At 35.1% G+C, this 24,322-nt stretch overlaps 2 protein-coding genes across 2 annotated transcripts in view; one reads left to right on the forward strand and one right to left on the reverse strand.

The window, feature by feature from the left end:
* The window catches only part of dysf (dysferlin, limb girdle muscular dystrophy 2B (autosomal recessive)), a 153,008-nt gene extending 137,749 nt beyond the window's left edge, over positions 1-15,259 (reverse strand). Inside the window, 5 exon segments of the mRNA NM_001442068.1 lie at positions 3,696-3,884; positions 4,066-4,213; positions 6,366-6,459; positions 14,854-14,948; positions 15,089-15,259. The gene's annotated coding sequence lies outside the window, so the exon portion shown is untranslated.
* LOC560993 (zinc finger protein RFP) lies at positions 3,715-11,333 on the forward strand. The gene is made up of 6 exons (XM_087261035.1): positions 3,715-4,275; positions 5,904-5,999; positions 6,117-6,350; positions 6,422-6,575; positions 8,924-9,304; positions 10,272-11,333. Exons 1-6 carry the CDS (start codon positions 3,715-3,717, stop codon positions 10,820-10,822), a joined length of 1,977 nt encoding a protein of 658 aa, XP_087117161.1. The 3' UTR covers positions 10,823-11,333.
* Positions 15,260-24,322: the final 9,063 nt, after the last annotated feature.

The following is a 24,322-nucleotide window of genomic DNA, read 5'->3' on the forward strand; positions in this document are numbered from 1 at the left end:
CTCGGAAGTATACAGCAAAAGATTAACCAAAAAGCTGTTTGCCAAATGTAAACTGTATCTATACTGGAAACATGGAGCAAACTCCTCCACAACTTATTGGGTGGCCCCAGAAATTAGGCCATAAATGGCCTAAACGGTTGCCAGAATGCCCAGACTAGTTTAAATCCAAAAATTAGTCTAAATTCAACTCAACTTATACTACAATACTCACAACTGGACCTTACTCTGATGAAAAAAATCTAAACCTTTTTTTTTTTACTTATAATAAATTCTTCTGTCCAAATCTTTATATCTCTGCATTTAATAAAGGCAGGGTGTCTCATTTTAAGTTGAATTGTAATATTAATGAAAATGCAAAGAGGCAAATATATTATTGTTAAAAAAATGTTTTTAGGAAAATATAGAAATCATCCTTAGAAGCTAAAGATACAAGCAAACAAGCATACTCATGGACTATTCCATTCCATTGTTAAAGTATAAAGAGTGCAAACAGTGTGTTCACACTGATAATTACAAGGAAAAAGTCTACTTTAATAAACACAGACTCGGGGATACATCTTTGCAAAGCCGAAAAAACGTGCTTCAGCATACATTTGCCTGCAGTTTCTAGATGAAACAAATGCTACAGGGTGGTATGACGCTAACAACTTTTGTTACTTTTCAAATTACAGACATTTACAGGGACTTACTATTGATGAATAAAAGATTTTCATGTGGTACTTTGTTTATCACCAAATAAATCCCACAAAAACAACTTGGAAACACTTTAAAATAATGGCCCATTTGTTCATGTTAATTAGTGTATTTACTAACACACAACTTTACAAGCTAGACCAGGTAAGAACTTTAAGTAATAGTTTAATCTAGGTAATAATATAAAGATACACAATGTTAGTGGTAATTAAAAAAAATACTGGTTGAGAAGTCAATAAGAAATACCTCCCAAAATGGATACAACATTATTCTTTCATCCCTTTTCTGTCATACAAAGGAAAATAGCCACCTCTAAGTATATATTGAAAACAAGCATTCTAAGTTATGTAATCAGCCTGTGACAAGCAGTCCTGTTAAAAGTAACTTATTCATATTGATTTATACAAAAATGGAATCCAGGAAAATGTAGCAGAGCAATTTGTAAGAAAACAACCTAGCAACACCAAACACTGAATAACTACATACAAAACATTTATCAGTACATATCAGTTCTCCTATTTAGGTGGCTAGGGGTAGATATGCAAAATATTTCTGATTATTATGGAAACCCACTAGTTTTTCCTGTTTTGTTGCTATGTCATTACATTTGTTTCAACACTGCAAACATTTTAACAGAAAGAAACTTGCACACACCTGACAATAAAACGAAACTTGGCTAGGTTGGGGCATTACAGTCTAAATGATCCAAAAGCAAAAGTACTATCCTTTTACAAAAAAATGAAATTGGTCAAACATGTTATGGTTAAAAGTTATATTTAAGCTTTGCATTATTTATTTTTTTTCCTTTAAGTAGTCTTTATGTTTGAATGCACTTCATATGAAACATTATGCATAATAAGTGGAACTCCTAAAATAGTTAACAAACTAAAACAAAATTAAATTAAACATAAAACTAGATAAAGAACAATACGTTCAGAATTTTACACCTGGTGATAATCTTAGCATTTAGTGATTAAAAGTTAACATTAGTTAATGCATCGCAAACTAACATGAATATTTGTATTATCACACACAACACGTCTAATATGCTGTTATTTTGCATCACTTAATATATTATCTAATATTAAAAAATGAGATTGCATTGCATGTAAGTGTTACCCTTTACATAACATATTATTGCAAATATTATTTGCAGATAGTTCAGTAAGCCATGGTTAAACTTTCATAATGTCTTGCAATGTTTTCAACATTATGAGCATGAACATTATGAGTCTCTGGAGTGGCAAAGGGGTGGTTTCTTACTCTGAGAGCCCCTTTCTGTCATCCTCATTATACACCATATGCTTCCTATAGAAGAACCAGAGCTTTATAGTGTGAAATTTGGCATGTAGCATACTACAAATTAACTATTAGTGAATGTGATGACGTCAGTTAGCATATTGCGGTGAATGAGATAAAACTAAATTTAAATAAATGTTTAATTCACACTGTTCTGAGACATCCAGAGAGCTGTATGTATATATTATAGTTATTTAAATCAGACAGGACAAGGTGTGTCATATGATGTAAGAATTTATAGTAAAGTGAAACTGAAACCTTTATCACTGAACTATAAAACCTGTCAAGTTCTTGGTCCAGGATGAAGATTTTTACTTACCTGCTGTGTCCACGCTCAGAGACAACACTAAAACACAGGTAGGATTTCAGATACTGCAACTATATATATAAATATAGGCTATTTAGGCACAACTTTTTGTATAAAATGAATACTGGTTTTATGACATTTAACTTCTAAATAAATAACGCAAAAAAATTATGCAACTGAAGCTTGGTCAATATTTTAACTGACTGGCCATCTTACCAATAAAAATGCTAATATTGTGTGCTACACATTTATAGCTGCTATTTTTTGACAAACAAACCATACAATTGAGATCTTTTTTTTAAGTGCTCATTTGGGACTTGAATTACTTGAATTTTCTCATTCATCTCATAAATAGTACAAATAGTTTTCTTTTTTAAATATTTCCCAAATGATGTTTAACAGAGCAAGGACATTTTCACAGTATGTTTAATAATATTTTTTTTAAAGTCTTATTTTGGCTAGAATAAAAGCAGTTTTTTATCATTTTAAGGTAAAAAATTATTAGCCCCTTTAAGCTATATTTATTTTTGATAGTCTATAGAACAAACCCTCGTTATACAATAACTTGCCCAATTACCCTAACCTGCCTAGTTAACCTAATTAACCTAGCTAAGCCTTTAAATGTCCCTTTAAGCTGTATAGAATTGTCTTGAAAAGTCAAATATCTAGTCAAATATTATTTACTGTAATCATGGAAAAGATCAAATAAATCAGTTATCAGAAATGAGTAATTAAAACTATTATGTTTAGAAATGTGTTGAAAAAATATTTTCTCTTCATTAAACAGAAATTGGGGGGAAAATAAAGAAGGGGGCCAATAATTCTGACTTCAACTGTATTTCGTTAAAACAAAATACACAGAAGGCAAAGAGCGCACCCTGTTTATTTTTTTTATTTATAAAAGCACAATGTTTTGCTGTTAATGTGAGTTTACAAAAACTAAATTAGACTTTTAGTTTCAAATGATTCCTTTGTAGTTAGAGTCTTACAAAGTATTATAAGCTCTTTTCGCTGTTATCCAGAAATATGCATAAAAATCTAGATGACGACTTCGGAACTATTTGCATCCTTTAAAATGTATTGTCCGCTCTATTGTGCTTGGCACAGAAAGGAAATTTGTCTTTAACACTGGTAACATAAATACAACCATACAACAATCACATAATAGCAACACTCAACAAGACAAGCACATAAATTGAAAATTTAAAAACTATATTTGGAATATTGGAATATACAACTTAACTGAATATTGCAGGGCTTTCTAATTCCATATGATATCAATATGTAATTTTTCTATAAACTATATTGTCAAAGGATAGATTTAATTCACTATACCAATTTCATTCTTTTTCCTTCATGTTATGCAATATGCTGATGATTGACCACTCATACTCACAGTCTCTCCTCTACCAGTCATGACTTCCTTCAGTTCATCTCTCTCTGATGAGTCGTTCCAGTGCCACATATGTTTGGAGGTGTTCACAGACCCAGTCACTACTTCATGCGGACACAACTTCTGCAATATCTGTATCGAGGCATGCTGGAACAGTGAACAGCTCTTTCTATGTCCTATCTGTAAGAAAAACTTTGAAAATAAACCAGAACTAAAGATAAATACATCGTTCAAAAAGGTTGTTGATTGTTTCAAGGTGCATCAACAGCCAAAAAAACTTCAACAGCAAACAAAAACTATTTTTTGTGACGTTTGCTCTGAAAATGCTGTAAAGTCATGTTTGCAGTGTGTAACATCTTTCTGTGAGACTCACCTGGAAATTCACAAAACCGCACCCAGGCTCAAGAAGCACAAATTGATCAACGCAGTGGAGAACCTGGAAGACTATATCTGCAGCAAACATGAAAAACCCCTGGAGATGTTCTGCAGAGATGATCAGACCTGTCTGTGTCTGTTTTGCACTGAAACAGAACATAAGCACCATAAAGCTGTTCCTATTGAGGAAGAGAGTGGACACAGAAAGGTGAGACAAAATTCTTCCAAGATTAATTTACCCATCTTTAATGTACTAATCTCGTTGTTGAGTTGATTCCATGTGCCCTCAAATGTTTCATCAAGTTCGACAAGTTTCTCCCCTTACATGGAACTTTTATAAAGCATCTGATTCACATTGCTCTGTCAAAAATTGTGCTTGTAAAAACTTTAAATAATTGTAATACTTTAAAATGCTTACTTTAAGCAAATTTGATGAATGCGATCATGCATGTTGATAAATCTGATAGGAGTCGCACACCGGATGCATCCTACTGCACGCTTTGCCTTCTATACGTCGCAAAGCAACAAGAACAAACGCCTAACATCGCCTGACCGACAGTGTCCATATCCTTCAAACTTGTTTAGAATTAAATGTTTAGAGACAGTGTGACACAAAGTATACCCAAAGAGCTTGAAATGACCAAGAGGTGATACTCAATAGAACGTTCCATTGCAACAGCAGCGCCCAGCAACAGCCCGGATTCCACCATTTTGGAGTGAAAGCGATCGGCTGTCCATTGGATATTATTGCTGGCAAGCAGCTGCTTTTTTTTTTATTTATTAATTTAAAAAGTGCATCAAAGCTGAGATACTACCTGAAAGACAACAATACAAAACTTACTTAACAATTATCAGCACTTTTAATAGTTTATTTTGCAGACTTATAATATGCTGTTGTTCTATTGGAATTTTCATTCCAAAATGGCCGCCGCACCATCTAGTGGCTGTTTCCCCAAATCAAAAGTGTCCCTTCTTGGTGATTCTAAGCTCTTTGGTATATCTGTGTGTGCTTTTGATGTACCCCTTGATGCTTCTTATGGGCTTGTCACAGCACCAGTGGCACTGAAATTCCTATGCTGATTCAACGCAATCTCACGGCAGTTCGTAACTTTTCAATTTAGTAGCTAATTCGCATTAATTCGTACAATCTAATTCGCACAATTTAGTACAATTTGCTCATCACCCAATGACGGTTGGGGTTAGGGGTGGCATTTGGTGCCACGCCTCCTTTTTAAAATCGTACATTTTCATACAACTCAACTCATACGAATTTTTACGAATTAGCCACTAAACTGACAAAAGGTAAAATACTTGCGTTTCCTCATGAGATCAGACTGGCTGATTCAGTCCAGTACATACCAGTTACATAGGTACCGGTGCCATATTTTCACCGAGTTTCAATACTCATCCTTACTTGAATGGGGTGGGACATGTCAGATAGTAGAGAACATTTGATTGGTCAAGATTTGATGAGAAATTAAAGTATGAGTTGACGTTTATAAAAATCGCTGAACCATTTAGGTGGAAGTAAAAAACTACAAGCTTTACATGTTTATATCAATTTTATATCTCAGGAAAGTGAATTTTGAGTTTTGGTGAGCACTAACTTATTTATTTCCTAAAAACTAGCAATATTTATACTAACATCTAAAAAACTGTATTTTCATTTCATGGGACCTTTAAGTTTTACAATAGTGGATTTTTTTTTTTTTTTTTTACAATGGAAAAAAAAATTATGACCACAGAACTGTGATACAAACCAAAGACAGTTTGTGAACATCTCATACCTACGAATATGTGTTTTGTTTGCCGTTAAAAAAAGCTCTTTATTTTCAGGTTTACCTGGAAAAGACACAAGCAGAAATCCAAGTGATGATCCAGGAAAGAAGTGAAAAGATTAAGGAGATCAAAAATTTAGTAAAGTCAAAGAAGGTATGCTTTTCATAATAAGAACAATATCATAAATACAATTTCTTCACAATATGCAATCAGTAATTCATTTGAGGGAATTTGATGTATTGATTCTATTATTTCTCTTCACATAACCAGAGCAACACTGAGAGAAAGAAAGCACATCACGTTGAACTGTTCAGTGATTTGATGTGCTCCATTGAGAGATGTCAGGGTGAGCTGCTGGAGGTGATGGAGCAAAAGCAAAAAGCAGCTGAGAAGCAGGCTGAAGAGCTGATTATAGCGCTGAAGCAGGAGATCAAAGAACTCAAGAGGAGAAACACTGAGCTGGAGGAGCTCTCACACACTGAAGATCACCTGCACGTCCTACAGGTCAGTCTCTCTTACCTCACATAACAGGGTAGAACTTCTCATTCTAAAGCACATCTCCTGTTTTCCTCTAGGTTTACTCGTCTGTGTGTGGCCCTCCACAAGTCAATACCTGGACAAACATCAGTATCAGTAACACTGATCTAAAGAACACAACAACTTTGGAAAAAGCTCTTGCCTGCCTCAAGGAAACAGTCAACAAGGAGCTGAAAAAAATCCATGACATCAGTAAGCAGTATTATGAAATTGGCAAAATGTTATAATAGGGATAAATAAGGACAGTTCCCCCACTAATGAAAATTATATTATCATTTACTTTATCTTTACTTGTTTCAAATACTTATGAGTTATTTTCTTCTGTTGAACACAACATTTTTGAAAACCTGTAACCATTGGCTACCATAGTATTAGTTTTTCCTACTACGGATATCAATGGTTATTTAGTCCCAGCTTTATACAAAATATCTTCTTTTGTGTTCAGCAGAAGAATAAAACTCAATAAGGTTTAAAACCATGGGGTAAAAAAATATTTAGTGAATGTTCATTTTTGGGTACACTATCTTTTTAAAAAGCATACTCAAATCCTGTCATCCTCAACATGTTCCTAACCTGTTTTTCTGTTTCAAATGTCTTTCTCCTCCTGAACACAGAGTTCCATGTCAATGGCTACCAGTTTCCAACGTTCAGCAAAACTCATAAATGTTTGGAGCCACTCATTGGTGAGCAAATGCTTAGCAAACCTTCCATTCTGCATTCACTATCCCATTTAGAACATTTATAGGCGGTTTGAAATTCAAAACTTTACAGTTTCACCAAAAAAAAAAATGCAAAACTGAAGAATCAGCCTAAACCACTCTCTGCCAGTGAGTGGTTTAGCTCAAGCTTATCAAATAAAAAGCAAATGAAAAGCAAATGAAAAGCGTCTTAGAGGGGGCGTGGCATGTGAAACACTAGAGAGCATTTGATTGGTTAAGATTTAATAAGAAACTGAAGTAAAAGATGATGTGACAAAAATGTTTATCCATTTAGACCAAAGATACCCAAACTGGCTCATGGTAACCTTTGATTTGGCCCGCCATCCCAATCCCATCTGAGAAGAGAGGGAGACTGACTGGGATGATTTCAAGATTGTCAGTTCAGATTTAATGTAACCCTTTGTTTGTTTGTTTTATTGTTAAAACTGAAATCAAAGTTTTAATTAAATTTTGAACATTAATAATATTTTCTTTAAATGTACATACTGTCACGCAACAATACAGAGTGAGAAAATCAAGGCAAAGGCAGATTCTGCTTGACTAGTTTATTCAGCAACTTTTATCATTTAAAAAGTTATACTGCATTAGAACAATTTAAAGTAATGTTTTCTATTTATTTTGAAATATTAGGAAATAAATTAGTAAACGTACCCAGGACAACGTTATTGTAATGTAGTTTGCTATATTTATCTTCGGCCAAAAGCTATCAATGATATTTGGATTTTGGCCCTTCATACGAAAAAAGTTTGGGCACTCCTGATTAAGACGGAAGTGCAAACTGCAAGCTTTACATGTTTATATCAGTTTTATATCTCCTAAATCTCGAATTTTGTCACCGTTTGAAGAACACCGGCATTTACAGTAGAGTTAATGTCCTTAAAACTAACAGACTGAAACTGACATCTACATTTGTTTATTTTAATAATTAATAGTTAATTAAATAAGCCTTTGCAATATTTGCATTTGATAATACATTGTGTTGGTTGGCTCAAATCATATTCTGAAATACATGAGCAATCAATTAGTAAAAGCTTTGAGTTACAATTTACTTTAAGTGTTTTAATTAAAAGTAGTAATCCCTGAATAAAGATGTTATTCTTGATGTAAAACCGAATCAACGGTTGAAAAAGCAATGTATTTTAATTGAAAACAAACATATGTGCAGAAAATCATGCCAATGCATATCTGTGTAACTGGACATTAGGAAAATTCATTCATTTTCCTTAGTCCCTTTATTCATCTGGGGTCGCCACAGCAAAATAAACCACCAACTTTGCCAGCATATGTCAAACAAATCGGGTGCCCTTCCATCAGCAACCGAGTACTGGGAAACATCCATACACACTCAGTCACACACATACAAGACAGCCAATTTCAATTTATTGAATTCACCTATACTGCATGTTATTGGACTGTGGAGGAAACCAGAGCACCCAGAGGAAACTTAGGCCAACACAGAGAGAACATGCAAACTCCACACAAAAATGCCAACTGACCAAGCCGGGTCTTAAACCAGCGACTTTCTTGCTGTGAGGTGACAGTGCTAACCACTGAGCCACCTTGTCACCTTATTAGGAAAATTTAAATTATAAGAACCAAGGATGTCCAAGTCTAGCAACAGCCCTGCTTTACACATTTATTTTATATTTAATTTGATTTACAGAAGTCAGTATTAAGAGAACTGAGTTTATATGTGTCTTGATTCTGGACAGAATCCTCACAAACAGCAATATGTTGTACAATCTTCTAGTGATCATTCTTGCATCAGTCTTGTTCAATAAATATTTCAACACATAAGGGAATTTTCATTTGCTTTCACAGCTGAGCCTTCTGTTCCTAAAAAATTCAACTTTACTCTACCACCATCGACATCAACGCAATCTTCAGCCAACAGTGTGTTTGTGTTTGGCAGCACAAACATTGATTCTGTTCCCTCCAATCCTTTACTGGTCCCTAAAAGTTCTTCAGTGATGAAGATGAAGAATGCATCTGTTCCTATGAGAACAAAGCAAGGCGTCCTGACAGAAAACTCAACAATTAAAAATACTGACGTTCAGACAGAGAGACAAATCTACTTTACTCTGGGTAAAACAGATAATCTATCAAGAAACACAACAAGTAATCAACAAGTGAATGTGTCGTGCGTCAGTGTGGATGTTTCTCCATTAGTAGATTTGAGAACAATCCAGAAACTTTACGCTGGTAAGATAAATGTTATTAAAATTAGCATACACACTCTTGTCGCCAATCCAAGTTTTAAGAACAACAATTAATAACTTGACTTAGTTGATCCTTTGGTCTCAGAATGGCTTAAATGAATGGCAAATGTGTCTAGATTACACTTATTTTACCAAAATAAAACATGATCATGCCTTGATATTGAAATATTTAATTAGGAAAGTAAGGTCTGACTTTGCTTAGACAAAAGTTTTGTCACCTAACAGAAATAATGTACATTAAAGTATAGAAAAGCATGGTGTAGTGGAAAAAGAATTAATATTGTGTATGACTCCCGTAAGCTTGGAGGACTGCATCCATACCTCTCTGCAGTGACTCAAATAACGTATTAAAGTCATCTGGAATGGCAAAGAAAGCGTTCTTGCAGGACTCCTAGAGTACACCAAGATTCCTTGGATTCATTGTCAATGCCTTCTCCTTCATCTTACCCCAGACATGCTCAATAATGTTCTTGTCTGGTGACTGGGCTTTCCAATCCTGGAGCACCTTGACCTTCTTTGCTTGCAGGAACTTTGATGTGGAGCCTGAAGTATGAGAAGTGCTGAAGAATTTACCCTCTCCTCTAGTTTGTAATGTAATGGGCAGCACAAATGTCTTGATATCTCAGGCTGTTGATGTTGCCATCCACTCTGCAGATCTCTCGCATGCCCCCATACTGAATGTAACCCCAAACCATGACTTTTCCTTCACCAAACTTGACAGATTTCTGTCAGAATCTTGGGTTAATATGAGTTCCAATAGGTCTTTTGCAGTATTTGTGATGATTGGGATGCAGTTCAACAGATGATTCATGAGAAAAATCAACCTTCTGCCACTTTTCCAAATGATCAATTAGAAGTCAAGTTATTATTTGTTGCTCTTACAACTGAGATTAATGACAAGACCTTTGTCAGGTAGTGTACTTATCACTTAAGCTGTATTTCTCTTGCAGTGGATGTGATTTTGGATCCCAACACAGCTTATCCTAAACTCGTCCTGTCTAAAAATGGGAAACAAGTGAGTCATGGAGGAACCTGGACAGATGTTCCCAATAACCCTGAGAGATTTGACACATCTGCCTGTGTCCTGGGAAAGGATGGGTTTTCCTGTGGAAGATTTTACTTTGAGGTGCAAGTTAGTGATAAGGCTGAATGGGATTTGGGAATGGCTCGAAAGTCCATCAACAGAAAAGGGAAAATAAAAGTGTGTCCCGAGTGTGGATTTTGGAGTATATGGAAGAGGAATGGGAATGAATATGTGGCAAACGAATCTAGTCCTGTTTGGCTTTCCCTGAAAGACAAGCCACAGAAGGTGGGAGTGTTTGTGGATTATGACGAGGGTCTGGTCTCCTTTTACAATGTGGAGACCGAGGCTTTAATCTATTCATTCACTGGTCAGTCTTTCATTGAAAAAATCTATCCATTTTTCAGCCCGTGCAACAAAAGAGGAAATACAAACTCAAAGCCTCTGATCATCTCTACAATTAATTACCCCAATTACTAAGCATGCAATCTTCCTTTAAAAACAGTTAATAAAGCATAAATGACACTGCTCAGTGGATACACACTAAGATAGAACTGTAAAAAAGTAATCAATTTAATGCTTTCTTTGCTAAATTAATGTAATAAAACATTAATTTAGCTCACTGCAAATGTGTGTGGTACTGTATACAACACCTTCATTTGTGGGATTGTTTTGTATAGGCCTAATACAATTAAAAAATAAATATCAACTATTATAAAATCATTGAACAACAGTGAACATTACCCTTATTAAATTTTATGTTTTCATTGAAATATTGTTATTATTGCATGGTTCAACGATAAGGATTTTTTCTACTGGACCAATCAGACCAGTGGTTCAGATTTTTACTTGCCCTGCCAATATTTTCACTGGCCCCACCAAAAAAAAAGTTAATAGAAATTTCTTAGCCACAAATAAAACAAAAACGTGTCAAAATGTTTGTAAATCCAGAATTAAAATATTAAAAAATGTTAATAAATGTGCAATGAGCAAAATTCAAAGTGTTTTCAAACAAAAGATGGCTAAAGACCGGCCAAACTGACGGCGAACTGTTCATCACTTAATTTTTTTAGTCATGGTGTACGCTCGTATATGTCTGCTTCCAAGACGTTAGAAACAAATGATTTCCTTTAGCATCATCATTTGATGTTACCACCATGTTGCTGTCTCTTCCCTGTACTAATAACGTGCTCACAACATCCAATCAGATAAGAAGAACCGAGAAGATAGCATTTGAAGGCTTGAAAACACAAACTGTTTCTCAATTCTAAAACTGTATTTCCACACAATTGACATAGTCACAGGCAAATTAAACTTTAGTGACAAGGCAGCTGTGGCCTGATCGGGCCAGTAACAATCCTGTCTACTGTCCCGAGCATCTCACACGCTGGCCCCGGGCCATCGGGCAGTCCTTATTGTTGAGCCCTGTATTGTCTAGTATTTAATGGACATTTGTTGCGTTATTGCCACACTCTATGATGTTGTTTCTCAGATTAATTGTTTCTTGCAGTGTTGGTTTAGAATTTAGAAGAGGAGTGGGCAAACTCGGTCCTGGAGGGCCGATGTCCAGCAGAGTTTAGCTCCAACTCTAATCAAACACACCTGCTAATAGATTTCTAGTAATCTTTAAGACACTGATTAGTATGTTCAGACGTGTTTGATTAGTGTTGGAGCTAAACAATGCAGGACTCCAGCCCTCCAGGACTTAGTTTGCCCACCCCTGATTTAGAACATAGTGCTAAATTAATAAATGTAAATGCTGTGATTATTTTAATGATAAGAAAACACTACTTCAATTTATTAACCATTTAACTATTAAATTTAAACAAAACCTTTATGGATTTCTTTCAGAACATCATACAAATGATAAAGCTATGACTTGGCAGGCCACCTTCAAAATGAAAAAATAGGAGTTATCTATTTTGTCATGCTAAAGCTGCAGGAATACTTGCAAACATAGTTTTCCATAGAAATAAGTAGGCTATTATCATCATTAAATGAGACATTCCACCGTATAAGTAACATTTGCTTTTGTAATTTCGTAAAATTAAATAATTTTTTTTTTCTTTTTTTAACATTGTATCTAGCAACACACATATTTAACTCTTTGAAATGAATATTGGGCAATCCCAGGCACCTTTGTTTTACTTTTTACAAGGTTTCAAAGTTAGGGAAGAATCCGTTTTTCTCAGTCCTGTTACCAAAAATCAAGTAACTTCTTAATTTATTATTTTTTTAAATGTCAACTAGTGAAGTTTATTTATAAACTAATTTCAAAAGGATTACATGCTTATGATTGCTTGCAGCTGGCCCCGCATTATTTAATTTATGAATCACCAATCAGACGATTCCTAAGCCACAATAAATACCCTAAGTTCCATATAACAGCCATCTTCGTTTTGAAGAATCTCCCCTTTCCACTACTCCTCCTTTCCTTGATGGGTGGCACGGTGGTCCAGTGGTTAGCACTGTTGCCTTACAGCAAGAACGTCATTGGTTCTAGTCTTTACCAAGCCAGCCGATGTTTCTGTGCGAAGTTTACACGTTCTCCCCGTGCTCACGTGGGTTTCCCCTGGGTTCCCCGGTTTTCTCCCACTATCCAAAAACATGCAACTTAAGTTAATTGACTAATCCGAATCGGCACCATAGACATGCTCCTAGTGAGTAGTTATCTCTTATGAGCAATCGCTATCAGTTCATTAGCATTACAGCAGGGGAGTCCTCGAGATCTAACTGAGCTCAAACTCCCCTCTCGCCTTGCAAATGGGAGGGAGCCCCGGGTTCAAGGATCTTATGAGCTCAGGGCTCTCTTCCAGGACAGCTTGCCAAACAAGCTTTATAATCAATTATCAGCTAAATTTGACCTCTTGAAATTATTTTGTCATCCACTCACAAAAGTGTTTATCTTTGAGAAATAGTTGGTAAAATGTTTAAATAATTTATATTTGTTACAAAAAAATTGCTAAATATGTACCCAAGGTGTATTTTTTTTTTAATGCAAAGCCATTTTTTAATTTTACAGAAGTTTAAATTTAAACAGGAAAACAGGAATGAACACCCAGTAACAAGAATGAATATTCAGACACTCTGTGAATGTCTAGCTTGCTCTGGTAATAACTTTGGGTTGTGTGGAGGGGTGACAATGTGTTTGAAGGCTTCTTTTCTGTCTTTGATGTTATGGTAGATCTCTGTCCACTTTTTGTGGCGTCTGCACTTTTCTCTCTGAGGTCATTGATTAGTTTCTTCCTGCCTGACTCTAGGTCCTTCCTGTATCTTTTCTATTGATTCATTCATTTTCTTTTCGGCTTAGCTGGTTTATTAATCTGGGGTCGCCATAGCGGAATGAACCGCCCACTTATTCAGCATATGTTTTATGCAGCAGATGCACTTCCGGCCGCAACTTAGCACTGGGAAACATCCTTACACACTCTTTCACACTCATACACTAGGGCCAATTTAGCTTATTCAATTCACCTGTACTGCGTGCCTTTAGACTGGAGGAAACCATAGCGCCCGGAGGAAACCTAATGTACCTAATAAAGTGGCCAGTGAGTGTACATTTACAATATAAGTAACGGTAACCGAAACCTAAAATATTCAAGTAAATCATCTTACATTAACAATTTTTTGCATTATCATATATGCAGCAGAGAATGCAACTCACTCCTGTTACTATTACTCAGTCCTGAGTTTTTAGCATAGATTAAATACATGCAAAATAGCCACATGACACACATGCTAATAGCACGAGGATATGGAGCTTCGGTTGGTTAATCAAACATATGTATTTTTTAAATTTATAACCTATAGAAATAACTTAAGTAACATTGCTTGCAAGCTTGACCATCTCTCACACTGTTGAAATATCATCAAATAAATTGAAAATAAAATGAGAAGACTTCCCTTTCATTGCCTTTAAAAGATCTGGATGATGCATATTCCTGTTGAAAATATGCTTTATGGAATGTTCCAAGTTAATCAGAGGGGTTAATGTGTTAGGGTAACAGTAAAGAGTGAAAACTTGGGGACACGTCTAAAATGTGTATTTTATCAACAATGTTACAATTTTTTTCTTTTAAATAAATAGATATATAACTTCATGTTATATTTAAACAATATATTCTAGCAAATTATAAAAGCAGGGAGTGGGGACATGCAACAACTACTATTTATTTTTTATTCTAAATGTTGCAGTTTGATAAATTTAAAGACACTTTGATTACTACTAAAATGCATTTTAGAGTTAATTTTTATACATTTAATATTCTGAGGACATAAATGTTACCCATTCGGTGGAATGTCACAAATATAAGTTACTAATGGACGAACTTGCGTTAAACTACTTCACTACAAAGAGGGAAACATCAGCATCAAACTGCAAGACATTGTTGCCATTTAGGCTAATAGGTGAGCATATTTAATAAGTCATATTTCAAATATGTCTAACGTTAGGTCTTTTTGCTGTGAATGTCAGTAAAAACAACCACTTTACAATAAATATTGGATCATACCTCAAAGTAAATTTCAGCAAAGAATAACGTTGCTTTAGACGCCACTCTTTCTTTCTCCCCCTGCTGCCAGCTGTCGTTTCAGGTAAAGGTAAACACTAAACATAGATATATGTATGATATATTATGTATATATCTATAAACGCTACACGTTATAACACACACAAACGACTTTGTTAAAGTTTAGCTTGGCGCTAAAGTAGAAAGCCAGGCCTCATGTATTTTTGCCTTAACTTACCCAGTGGTGAACTGTATAACACTTACATTTGAACTTTTCACAATAGTGTGATCAAACCTGTAATCGTGTAATCGATTGGCAAAAAAGACATCTATCAAATTATTGATATCTATCGAATTACTCTCTAATACATTTTTCAAAATATAACCGCAAACGGAAGTCACGTGACATAACCTTAAACGTAAAAAAATCTTGCAGTGTTTAGAATGGAATAATAATATTATTACTATTATTTCATATTATTTGAGGTAATGATAGGGGTCCGTGTAAATGTTTGGAGCAAGTAGTAAAAAAAAAGTTACTTAAATAAGTAAAAATAAGTAACTGGAAATTAATTAAATAATGAAATAACGATAGCCCCCAAAAAACTATAAAAATAATGACTACTAAAGTAGAATTTGAATAAATAAATCAAAATGTGGTTAAAATATTTTGATTAAAACCACTAAATTAAATTTTTATGAAAATAAATAATACAAATTTGATTAAATATCACTGTTCCAAAAGATCAAATGTGTTTCGTTCAAAATACCCCACGGCCGAAATTGTGGATGTTTCTATTAATGCAAATGGGCTATGGTATTTGAACTGACCCTCATTGGTGAAATAGTCCTCTATAAAAATTTTTAGTCCTTCACTTTTGTGAGATTTTTTGTGTACCTTCAAAAATAAAAATCAACCATAGAGACTCTTAAATGGGCCAAAAATGAGAATGTTATCACCATTTACACTTAATTCACTTGTTCCGAATCTCATTAGGTTTCTTTCTTTTCTTGAACACAAATGAAGATATTATGAAGAAAAATGTTGGAAACGGGTAACCATTGACTTCCATATATTTATTTTTCCTAAGGTGGAAGTCAATGACTACTAATTTCTACAAACAATTAGAAAATTAGTAACTTAATGTTAATAATTAGTAACTTAATGTAAATAAATATATTTGAGCCATTTTAATCATATTTTTGCAATATTAATATTGATTTTTAAATTTTAGTGTGGGGTTACTTGCACAAGGATAATATTTGGAAGATCAAGACATGACAACTAAAAGATTAGAAAAACCCAATTAACATGATAGTTCACTCAAAAATGATGTGGTTTTAAATATTTATGAGTTTCTATCTTTTGTCGATAACAAAAGAAGATATTTTGAAGATTGCTTGTTGCTGGTACCCATTAATCTTCATTGTAGAAAAATAAATAAGTCAATATGTACCAGCGTTTTTCAAAATATCTTCTTTTTTAATCTCAAAAGATAGAAACAAGGTTTTAAACAAGTGTATTGATACCTTAATGCTTTTTGTTAAATTTTTTTCAAATTAGCTTATACTGCTCAACTAGTATTCAACGCTTTGAAATCATACTTCAGAAACTGCCCACTAGATGGCGCACTAGTACTGTAAAAACTCTTAAACATCTAAACTAAAACCTGGGCCTTAACTTAAAGATTACATTTTATACAGATAACATTAAAAATATAGACAGAAGCAATATCATCATTATATTTATTTTTTATAATTTATATATGTATGTGTGTAAACTACAATAGTCACAAATAAGGTTTTAGAAATTACATTTTTATATGGTCTGACATTTATGAAGTTATCAATATATAGACTATATAATGACACAAATTTACTGTTGGAGTCATCATATTTACTATATTTATATAAAAAGTACTTAATTGATAACAATATTTCTGCAGCTGGAAGGGCATTTTCAGCATAAAACATATGCCAGAGTAATTAGCGGTTCATTCCGCTGTGGCGACCCCTGTTAAATCAAGGACTAAGCTGAAGGATAGTCAGTAATAATAATATTTCTTGAATTTCTCATATGCAATAGCATTCCATAATCATCTCTGTTTCATTCCCAATCTTCCATATTAATTTCCAACACCATGTACGACCACAGAATGTTAGAAAGAACATCCTATCACACCCCACCCTCTTCTTTCTTTCTGCTCTTCCCTCCCTCCCTGTTCCCAGTTCTTTTCCTTCCCTTTTCCTGAGCGGAATGAATGGAAGGTCCCCTGCAGCACAATGGAAGCGGGTCTCGTAGGAATGCTAGAAATGTCTGGAGTCAGCAGGAGGCTGGTGGCCATGGGCAACACGCCCCCCATGACATCACAGGCACCACATTCCGCCCACCTCTCCAATCCACTCTACTCCACTTCCCTCCACCATCCCTCAGATTTTCCACGACGTTAGAAAGGACTGAGACGAAGCTGTTTTGTTGAATTGGTTTGTTATACATCTTTTTTTGCGGGATAATGCATGTGCTTTTAGGAAGGAGGTGTGTGTATTGTTCATATTTTGTAGCCTATAGTTATTATAGTTTTTATTTTAAAGCTCAATAAAGACAGAATGTGGTTATAGGTCAAACAAACAACGCTCTGACCATATTTCCACACAGCCTGTGGCACAAACCCAACGCTAGGTTTGAATTCAGTTCTTTTGTGAGAGCAGCATGTGTCAAGGAAAAGATCCCCGGTGTGGTCGTCATATTGAGGACTCTCCATAAATGGAAAAGCACAATCTGCGCCGCTTGATTCATGTGATATTGGATTTCTCTCTTAGCTTTGTGCGGATCCTTTTCCCCCATTCTTCTTCTCTGTTTCCCCCCACTCAGCCTCTCGCTTTCTGTCTCGCTCTCTCTATTCCTTCTTCCCTCATTCTTTCTGGCAGGCATTCAATTTCACACTTGGGGGAGCAGAATGAGGGGAAGGTCAGGGCTGTGTCAACAGAGGCCAGCATTTTTTTTCCATTTTCTTTTTTTTCTGCTGATACAGGGAGAATGAAGGAAGAAGGAGAGACCTAAGTGTCCCTTTTCTTCTCTCCTTCACACATTCACCTACTTCTTTCTGCTCTCTCGCAGACTAGCAGACACTGATTCCTTCCCTGGGGTCTTCTCACTGCAGTTGAGCTGTCTATCCAAGCATCAAGAGTTACTAGTCAAAGTGACCTTTCATTTATAGCACTTCAACCTCCTACTAGTGATGGGTACAGTGGAAAAAAATGGCAAGCAAGCTAACAGCTTGTCCATTTATTGGCTTTTAAACAGAAGCTTCGGAACTCTTAAAATCAATGTGAAATTGGCCATTCTTGCTTAATGCATGTTTCCATGGAGTCCCTAAGGGACATGGTGATGAGATTTTTTTTGATGGATGGAAAAATTATGTTTCAATGCTTTTGCATTCACTTGCACAAGTATCGCAGTCCTCCGAGAAACTTTGTGCTTCTCTTTTCATTCAGAAATTGTTATTCTCAAATGCAAAGTATCTCAGTGGAATACACATTAGGCTGTTACATGAAAACACAAAAGATTTGTGGGTAAAGGCAAAGTTACTTGGAAGAATGCAGACATTTTTAAAAACTCTGTCTAAAAAGTTTATTTTTTTAATTACAAAACTAACTTTTAATCATTTTGAGCTTTCATTTTTTCACAAATGCAGCTGAAACAATGTTGTAAAACACACAGAATGGGTTTTTGCTCTTCTATTGTTAGGGGATAAACATAGAATTACAAACCAGGATAATACGGACACCATTCGTGGTTTAGTGAACTGCAGAAAAATACTTTCTCAGACTTTTCACTCTTTGAATAGAGGTAAAAGAAATAAATTTATGGTGATACACTGTTAACAAAACGTCTTTACATTGTACACACTTTCATTGTATACGGATGAATAGGTAAATATGTACTGAATGTAAACAAAAATTACACCAATGGAAAATGCAAGAGTTAGGAGGAAAGCATCTGATCATAGCAATGTGGATTCTCAAGCATCTTGACATCTAATTAAAATGTTATATTAAGTTTAAGGTAGTTAGATTTTACACTAAATATTGACTCTGACTATGTGATTATCGTTTGATTTAGTTAGGGATTTATTTTAGTTTCATAGCTCTTTCATCAATGTATTTTCTGTTTGTGTTACAAAAAGGAAGATGCAAAAATTCCTTTACATAAAAGCCTACCAGCTTCAGACCTGAGAAGTAAAAAAAATTGCTTTTTTCCCCACACATTGACAATTACGAAAAGTGATTAACGCATAACAACTCTCACTTATAGCTTTTTTACACATGCATTACAGACTATCAAGTTAAATATTTACATCTTTTGCAGGCTAATTGGAAATACATACCTCAGGCTACATTTTTGCGAAACGTAAAATACACTGCTCTGATTACATTCCGTTGGAAGTTTCAGATGAAAATTTACTAGAAGGTGCTGTCTACATCCCCATGAGAAGACGGGACTTGTCGCACAGATCACCTATTGAAACAGTGACCTAAACCCTATCATAAACCCAATCAACAGGGTTTTCAAAAGCAAACATGAGAGAAAAGTGCATTGAAACCACATAGTTTTACCTTGATTTTACCTCTTTTGTGGAACCATCGGACTCGCACCCAAGTGCTCTTTATCACAAGTTTAACACTGTATAAAGGGATCTACCGTGCAAACTAAAGGGCAATTGTATTAGATTACAAATCATATAAATTATTAACCTGTATGACTGCATGAAAATAACCCTGTATCCATCAGTAATATGTCCCTGTAAAAGTCATCAGGGTGAAAAGGAACAAAAGTTCATACATTTATTCATTTTCTTTTCAGCTTAGTCCCTTTATTAATCAGGGGTCGCCATTGTGGAATGAAGTCCCAACTCATCCAGCATATGTTTTACGTAGCGGATGCACTTCCAGCTGCAGCCCAACACTGGGAAACACCCACACACTCTTGCATTCACACACGTACACTACAGCCACTTTAGCCTACCAAATTCACCTATACTGCATGTCTTTGGACTGTGGGCGAAACCGGAGCTACCGAAGGAAACCTATGCCAACACAGGGAGAACATAAAAGCTCTACACAGAAATGCCAACTGCAGTAGACAGATATCCTTGACTATCAAATTAATTTTCATATCTTTTGCAGGCTTATTGGAAATACATACAGGCTACATTTTTCCGAAATGTAAAATACATTGCTTTGATAACATTTCGTTGGAAGTTTCAGATGAAAATTCACTAGAAGGTGCTGTCTCCATAAGAAGGCGAGATGTGTCGCACAGATCACCTATTGAAATAGCGACCTAAACCCTATCATAAACCCAATCAACAGAAGTGAAAAGTGCATAGAAGCCATGTCGTTTACCTTTATTTTACATTACTTTTACCTCTTTTGTGGAAACATCGGACTCACACCCAAGTACAACATTGTATAAGGTGATCTACTAAGAAAACTTAAAGGCAATTGTATTCAATTACAAATCATGTACATTGTTAAGCTGTTTTGTGGTTATGACTTCATGAAAATAACCATTTATCCATCAGTAATACATCCCTGTAAAAGTCATTAGGTTGAAAAGAAACAAAAGTTATTAGTTATTATTATACCTATTTTACCTTGCTGTCAAACCCCCTTTGTTTTGTCAGACAAACATTTTTGCTACAAGCAATGACGCTCCTACTGTCGATTCATATACTCCATGGGGAAATGGTGAATACTTCCTGGAAAAATGGCATGCTTGCAAATCTGCAATATGCATTCAAGCGACATATTCAGGATCTAAATGTTATTTGAAGTTAACAAAGACTGAAGCTACAGGCAACAGATCACATGATAAAACTGAAACTGCGCATCACCTCATGAATGAGACTGAGGATAACGAAATAGTGGTTTTCTCTGAAATCACCAACGATTGACAGATTTAGAGCTTTCTAGATTAATAGCAGCCATATCGGTGACAGGTTTTAGTGGGGTTGATGAATGCACCAGCATTTCCAGATAACAGCATCATTTTTTGGCTGTATTTCATCATTTTCAGTCATACAGGCAAGAGTAAGAAATCATTGGAAACTGTAAAGTGTCTTTATTTGTGTATACTCATAATATCAACAAAACATACTGTTTCTATGAGATAAAGAAAGCCGACACAGTGTGTTCTACTCTAAATTGATCACCATAAATATTTTCCTGTCTTTTTTTTTTATAATAAGAACGAATATGAATTTGGTATTTTTAAATTCCCTATCTGTCTGGGTACCTGCTGTGTACATTTCTAGTCACAGAGGAGAAAAGTTTTCACCACTTTTCAAGTTAAAATCCAATCATATAAATCTTGTAATTCCATTATATGGTTTGTTTGACAGACATGGCAAATAGCAACGGGCATACATAATATCAGCACTATCACTGGTCAGATCGCCTGTCAATCAAGCTTCAGCTAAGCTCGATCCAACCAATTCCCAATAGGTAAGTACTGCCCTAGATATCTTTTGCTAACAAATGTCATGTCGCAGAATTACAACGGGTTGCATAATCCTAACGCACAATTCAGACATATTAACTGATGTATATGTGTTTCTGCGTGCACCAGTGCATGTACATGAGCAAAGTCCATGCTGTGATTTTTCTGACACACCCTACAAACTGACTCACATTGGCTAATGAGTGCAAAAGCAAACAAGGTGAGGCAGTTTAACAGATTTAGTTACATGTCTCATTCTACCATCCAGCATCTTTCCTTTCTTTCTCACACTCTCTCTCTCTAATTACTGAGTTGTTGGCAGGGAGTTTTGTAGTGTGGCAGTGCCAGCTTTGCCAGCAAGGCACAAAGGATTTACTGACCTATCGCTAACACTGGGAGCTTCCTCTAGTCGGCTCATAAAACATTGCACACACTTACACTTCAAAATCACACCAAGCAACCCCTGTCTCTTGCATATTCCGCTGAATTTGATAGTAACAATATGCATTAGCATTATAGAAGTGCTGTTCTAGGGTTTAGTTGAAATTTGATATTGTTGCACTATTTCATTTGTACAGCTGGCGGTCTTTGCTTCTGCTCATATTGTTCTTGTTTGCTGTCATTACAAAAAAATGTTAAAAAGTATCGAAGTAAATATATTTTCTGCAAAATCCAATTACAGTTTCCAACTGCTCACACACAAAATCTTTTCTTGTCACACAATTTATGAAACATCTCACTCAAAATGCAAAACTATAGAGCAGATCTCCAAAACCAGAAGCTATTTCTTATTTTCAGTTTCATAAAACACTCTTTTCAAAACTCTACACACAATTCTCTACCTAAAACACAAAACTCTAACAGGAATCCACTTGCTTTCCTTTTCCAAACACAACTAATAAAAATGCTACACTTATTCACAAGGTCGCACACACGCTCCTCAAATGTAGAAACATTCATTTCTTAACTGATCGCTAACCAATCACTGCTTTTGTCTAGCATAGGCCAAAGGTGATGGGACACTTGGCTGTTCTGGTCCAAAAAAAAATGTTTTCCACCCATCCACAATTTGTAGTTTTGTACCTACCTCATTTTCTCCTTTTCTAAATCCTAAATTCTAAAAAAAAAAAAATACAGGAATTCTTCTAAGCCTAGCACTGTAAAGTGTATGATGACCATTTCTAGGTCCACATGACGCTTTTCCAGGCAATGGACGCTTGAAATGTAATGTAGATTGAAATGTAGATTTAGAACAACAGTTCTACAACATGGTTTATTCAAAGATTTACTATTATGAGAGAAGTATTCATTCTAGCATGTTTATGGAATTTTAAATCCAGTGTTACATTTTGAAGTAGATGTGTGTAGAAGAAAAGTTTTGAAGAAAAGGAGACATTGTTTTGAAAATGTGTGTAAGCAGTTGGATAAAAAACTGTAAGAGTGTTATTCCAATTAACGACAGTTATTTGAATCCGAACCATTGAAATATACTTAAAACCAATCATATTTTCTCTGCACACAAATGCTATTATTGCTGAAAGGTGTTTGTTAAGTTGCCATTAAAATGCTGTTAGTGATTTGAGCTGTTTTGCTAATTACATCGACACCCTCTTTCTAAAAACACCAATTGATTCACATGCGGATGGTGTTTCTAATCAGACTGGCTGAAAATAAGCTTCTTTTTTACTGTTAGAAGCATTCAGTTGTGCTTTTTATTTGTGCTATCTGTCATATAGTGTTTATTTCATTTTATTCACCATATTTATTTTCTTTACAGTCTATTTCTGTAGTCTAAGTAAAATATGTGCTTTTGCAGGATTGTCAATACTTTTAATAGTGCTTTGTTTACTTTCACTGTAATGTTATGTATGTAAAAGTCTGCTTAAAGCACTTTAAATCACTAGATGACACAATAGAAAAGAGCCTGATAAAAAGCTGAATCCATGTGTCACTATTCAGCTGCAAGTCAGGAAAAGTCATTAGTCATTAAGTCAAGAAAAGACTCCGGGCTTCGCAAGCAGCCAAGAGATTAAGCGGCCTCTATTACAGGTGACTTGTCAAACAGAACAAAGAACAGGTGCAAACAAAGAACAGAAACCATGACAACACAAATAACATGTGGACAAGGACCTCTGCTGGTGAGTTTGACAGTCTGGGAAAATGTACAGTATTTGATGCAGTGTCCTCCTTCTTCAGATACCTATGATCTATTTTCAGTGGTGGAAAGAGTACTGAAAAATCATACTCAAGTATGTGCTTGCCAAAAACATGTAGTATAAGTAGAGTGAAAGTGCCTGTTTTACATGCTTCTCAACGTGTGAGTAAAAAGTAGCCCTTCTAAAAGCATTTTAGAGTAGTGAGTATTATACTGTGAAAATGGCTGCACCTTTTAGACTGCAAATAAACAAATGTAGTTTTAAGGTTATTTAATTCTTTTGGCCTATTTTCTTTTAAGGGTGTTTCTAAGTGTACGTTAAATTATTTGCCATTCATGGACTTGAAAAATGTTAGATTAATTGAACATGAGAACACATTACATTAATACTGCACTAATAAATAGCTGACAGACAGCACATTGATGATTTTACATAAAAAAGTCTGTGTAATCTGAGTAGAAAAAAAATCAAGTCCACATGAACCGGAAGCTGCGACCATTTTTGTTTATTTATTATGTTTTTGTATTGTGACGCAGTTTCTAGAGAAAGGGTATATTAAATGGGAAAATAGTGGGAGTGACTTGTTTTTTCTACGGCGAGCTGATTGGATGTAGTAAACATACATTTCATTCAGAAAGATTGGAAAATGAGTTTAGAAGAGTTATTACAGTCTAACAGACACCACCTCCTCACCATTTCTGTTTGTTGTCAAAACTTTCAGTTGGAGGGGTGTGGTTAAGTATGTTAGCCACGCCCAACACCTCATATTCACAATGGCTGTTTCTCCAAGAACGCAGAGAACGGACTTGCGTTC

The sequence above is a fragment of the Danio rerio genome, chromosome 7 (genome assembly GCF_052040795.2).
Source record: "Danio rerio strain M-AB ecotype USA chromosome 7, GRCz13ab, whole genome shotgun sequence".
In the NCBI taxonomy this organism is placed as follows: Eukaryota; Metazoa; Chordata; class Actinopteri; order Cypriniformes; family Danionidae; genus Danio; species Danio rerio.

Bases quoted from the DNA above. Each gene is read 5' to 3' on its own strand.
- LOC560993 (XM_087261035.1), top strand. From the start codon at position 3,715: ATGACTTCCTTCAGTTCATCTCTCTCTGATGAGTCGTTCCAGTGCCAC. The intron at 6,576-8,923 runs GTAAGCAGTATT...TTGCTTTCACAG, and splicing joins GAAAAAAATCCATGACATCA to CTGAGCCTTCTGTTCCTAAA. The intron at 9,305-10,271 runs GTAAGATAAATG...TTTCTCTTGCAG, and splicing joins AATCCAGAAACTTTACGCTG to TGGATGTGATTTTGGATCCC.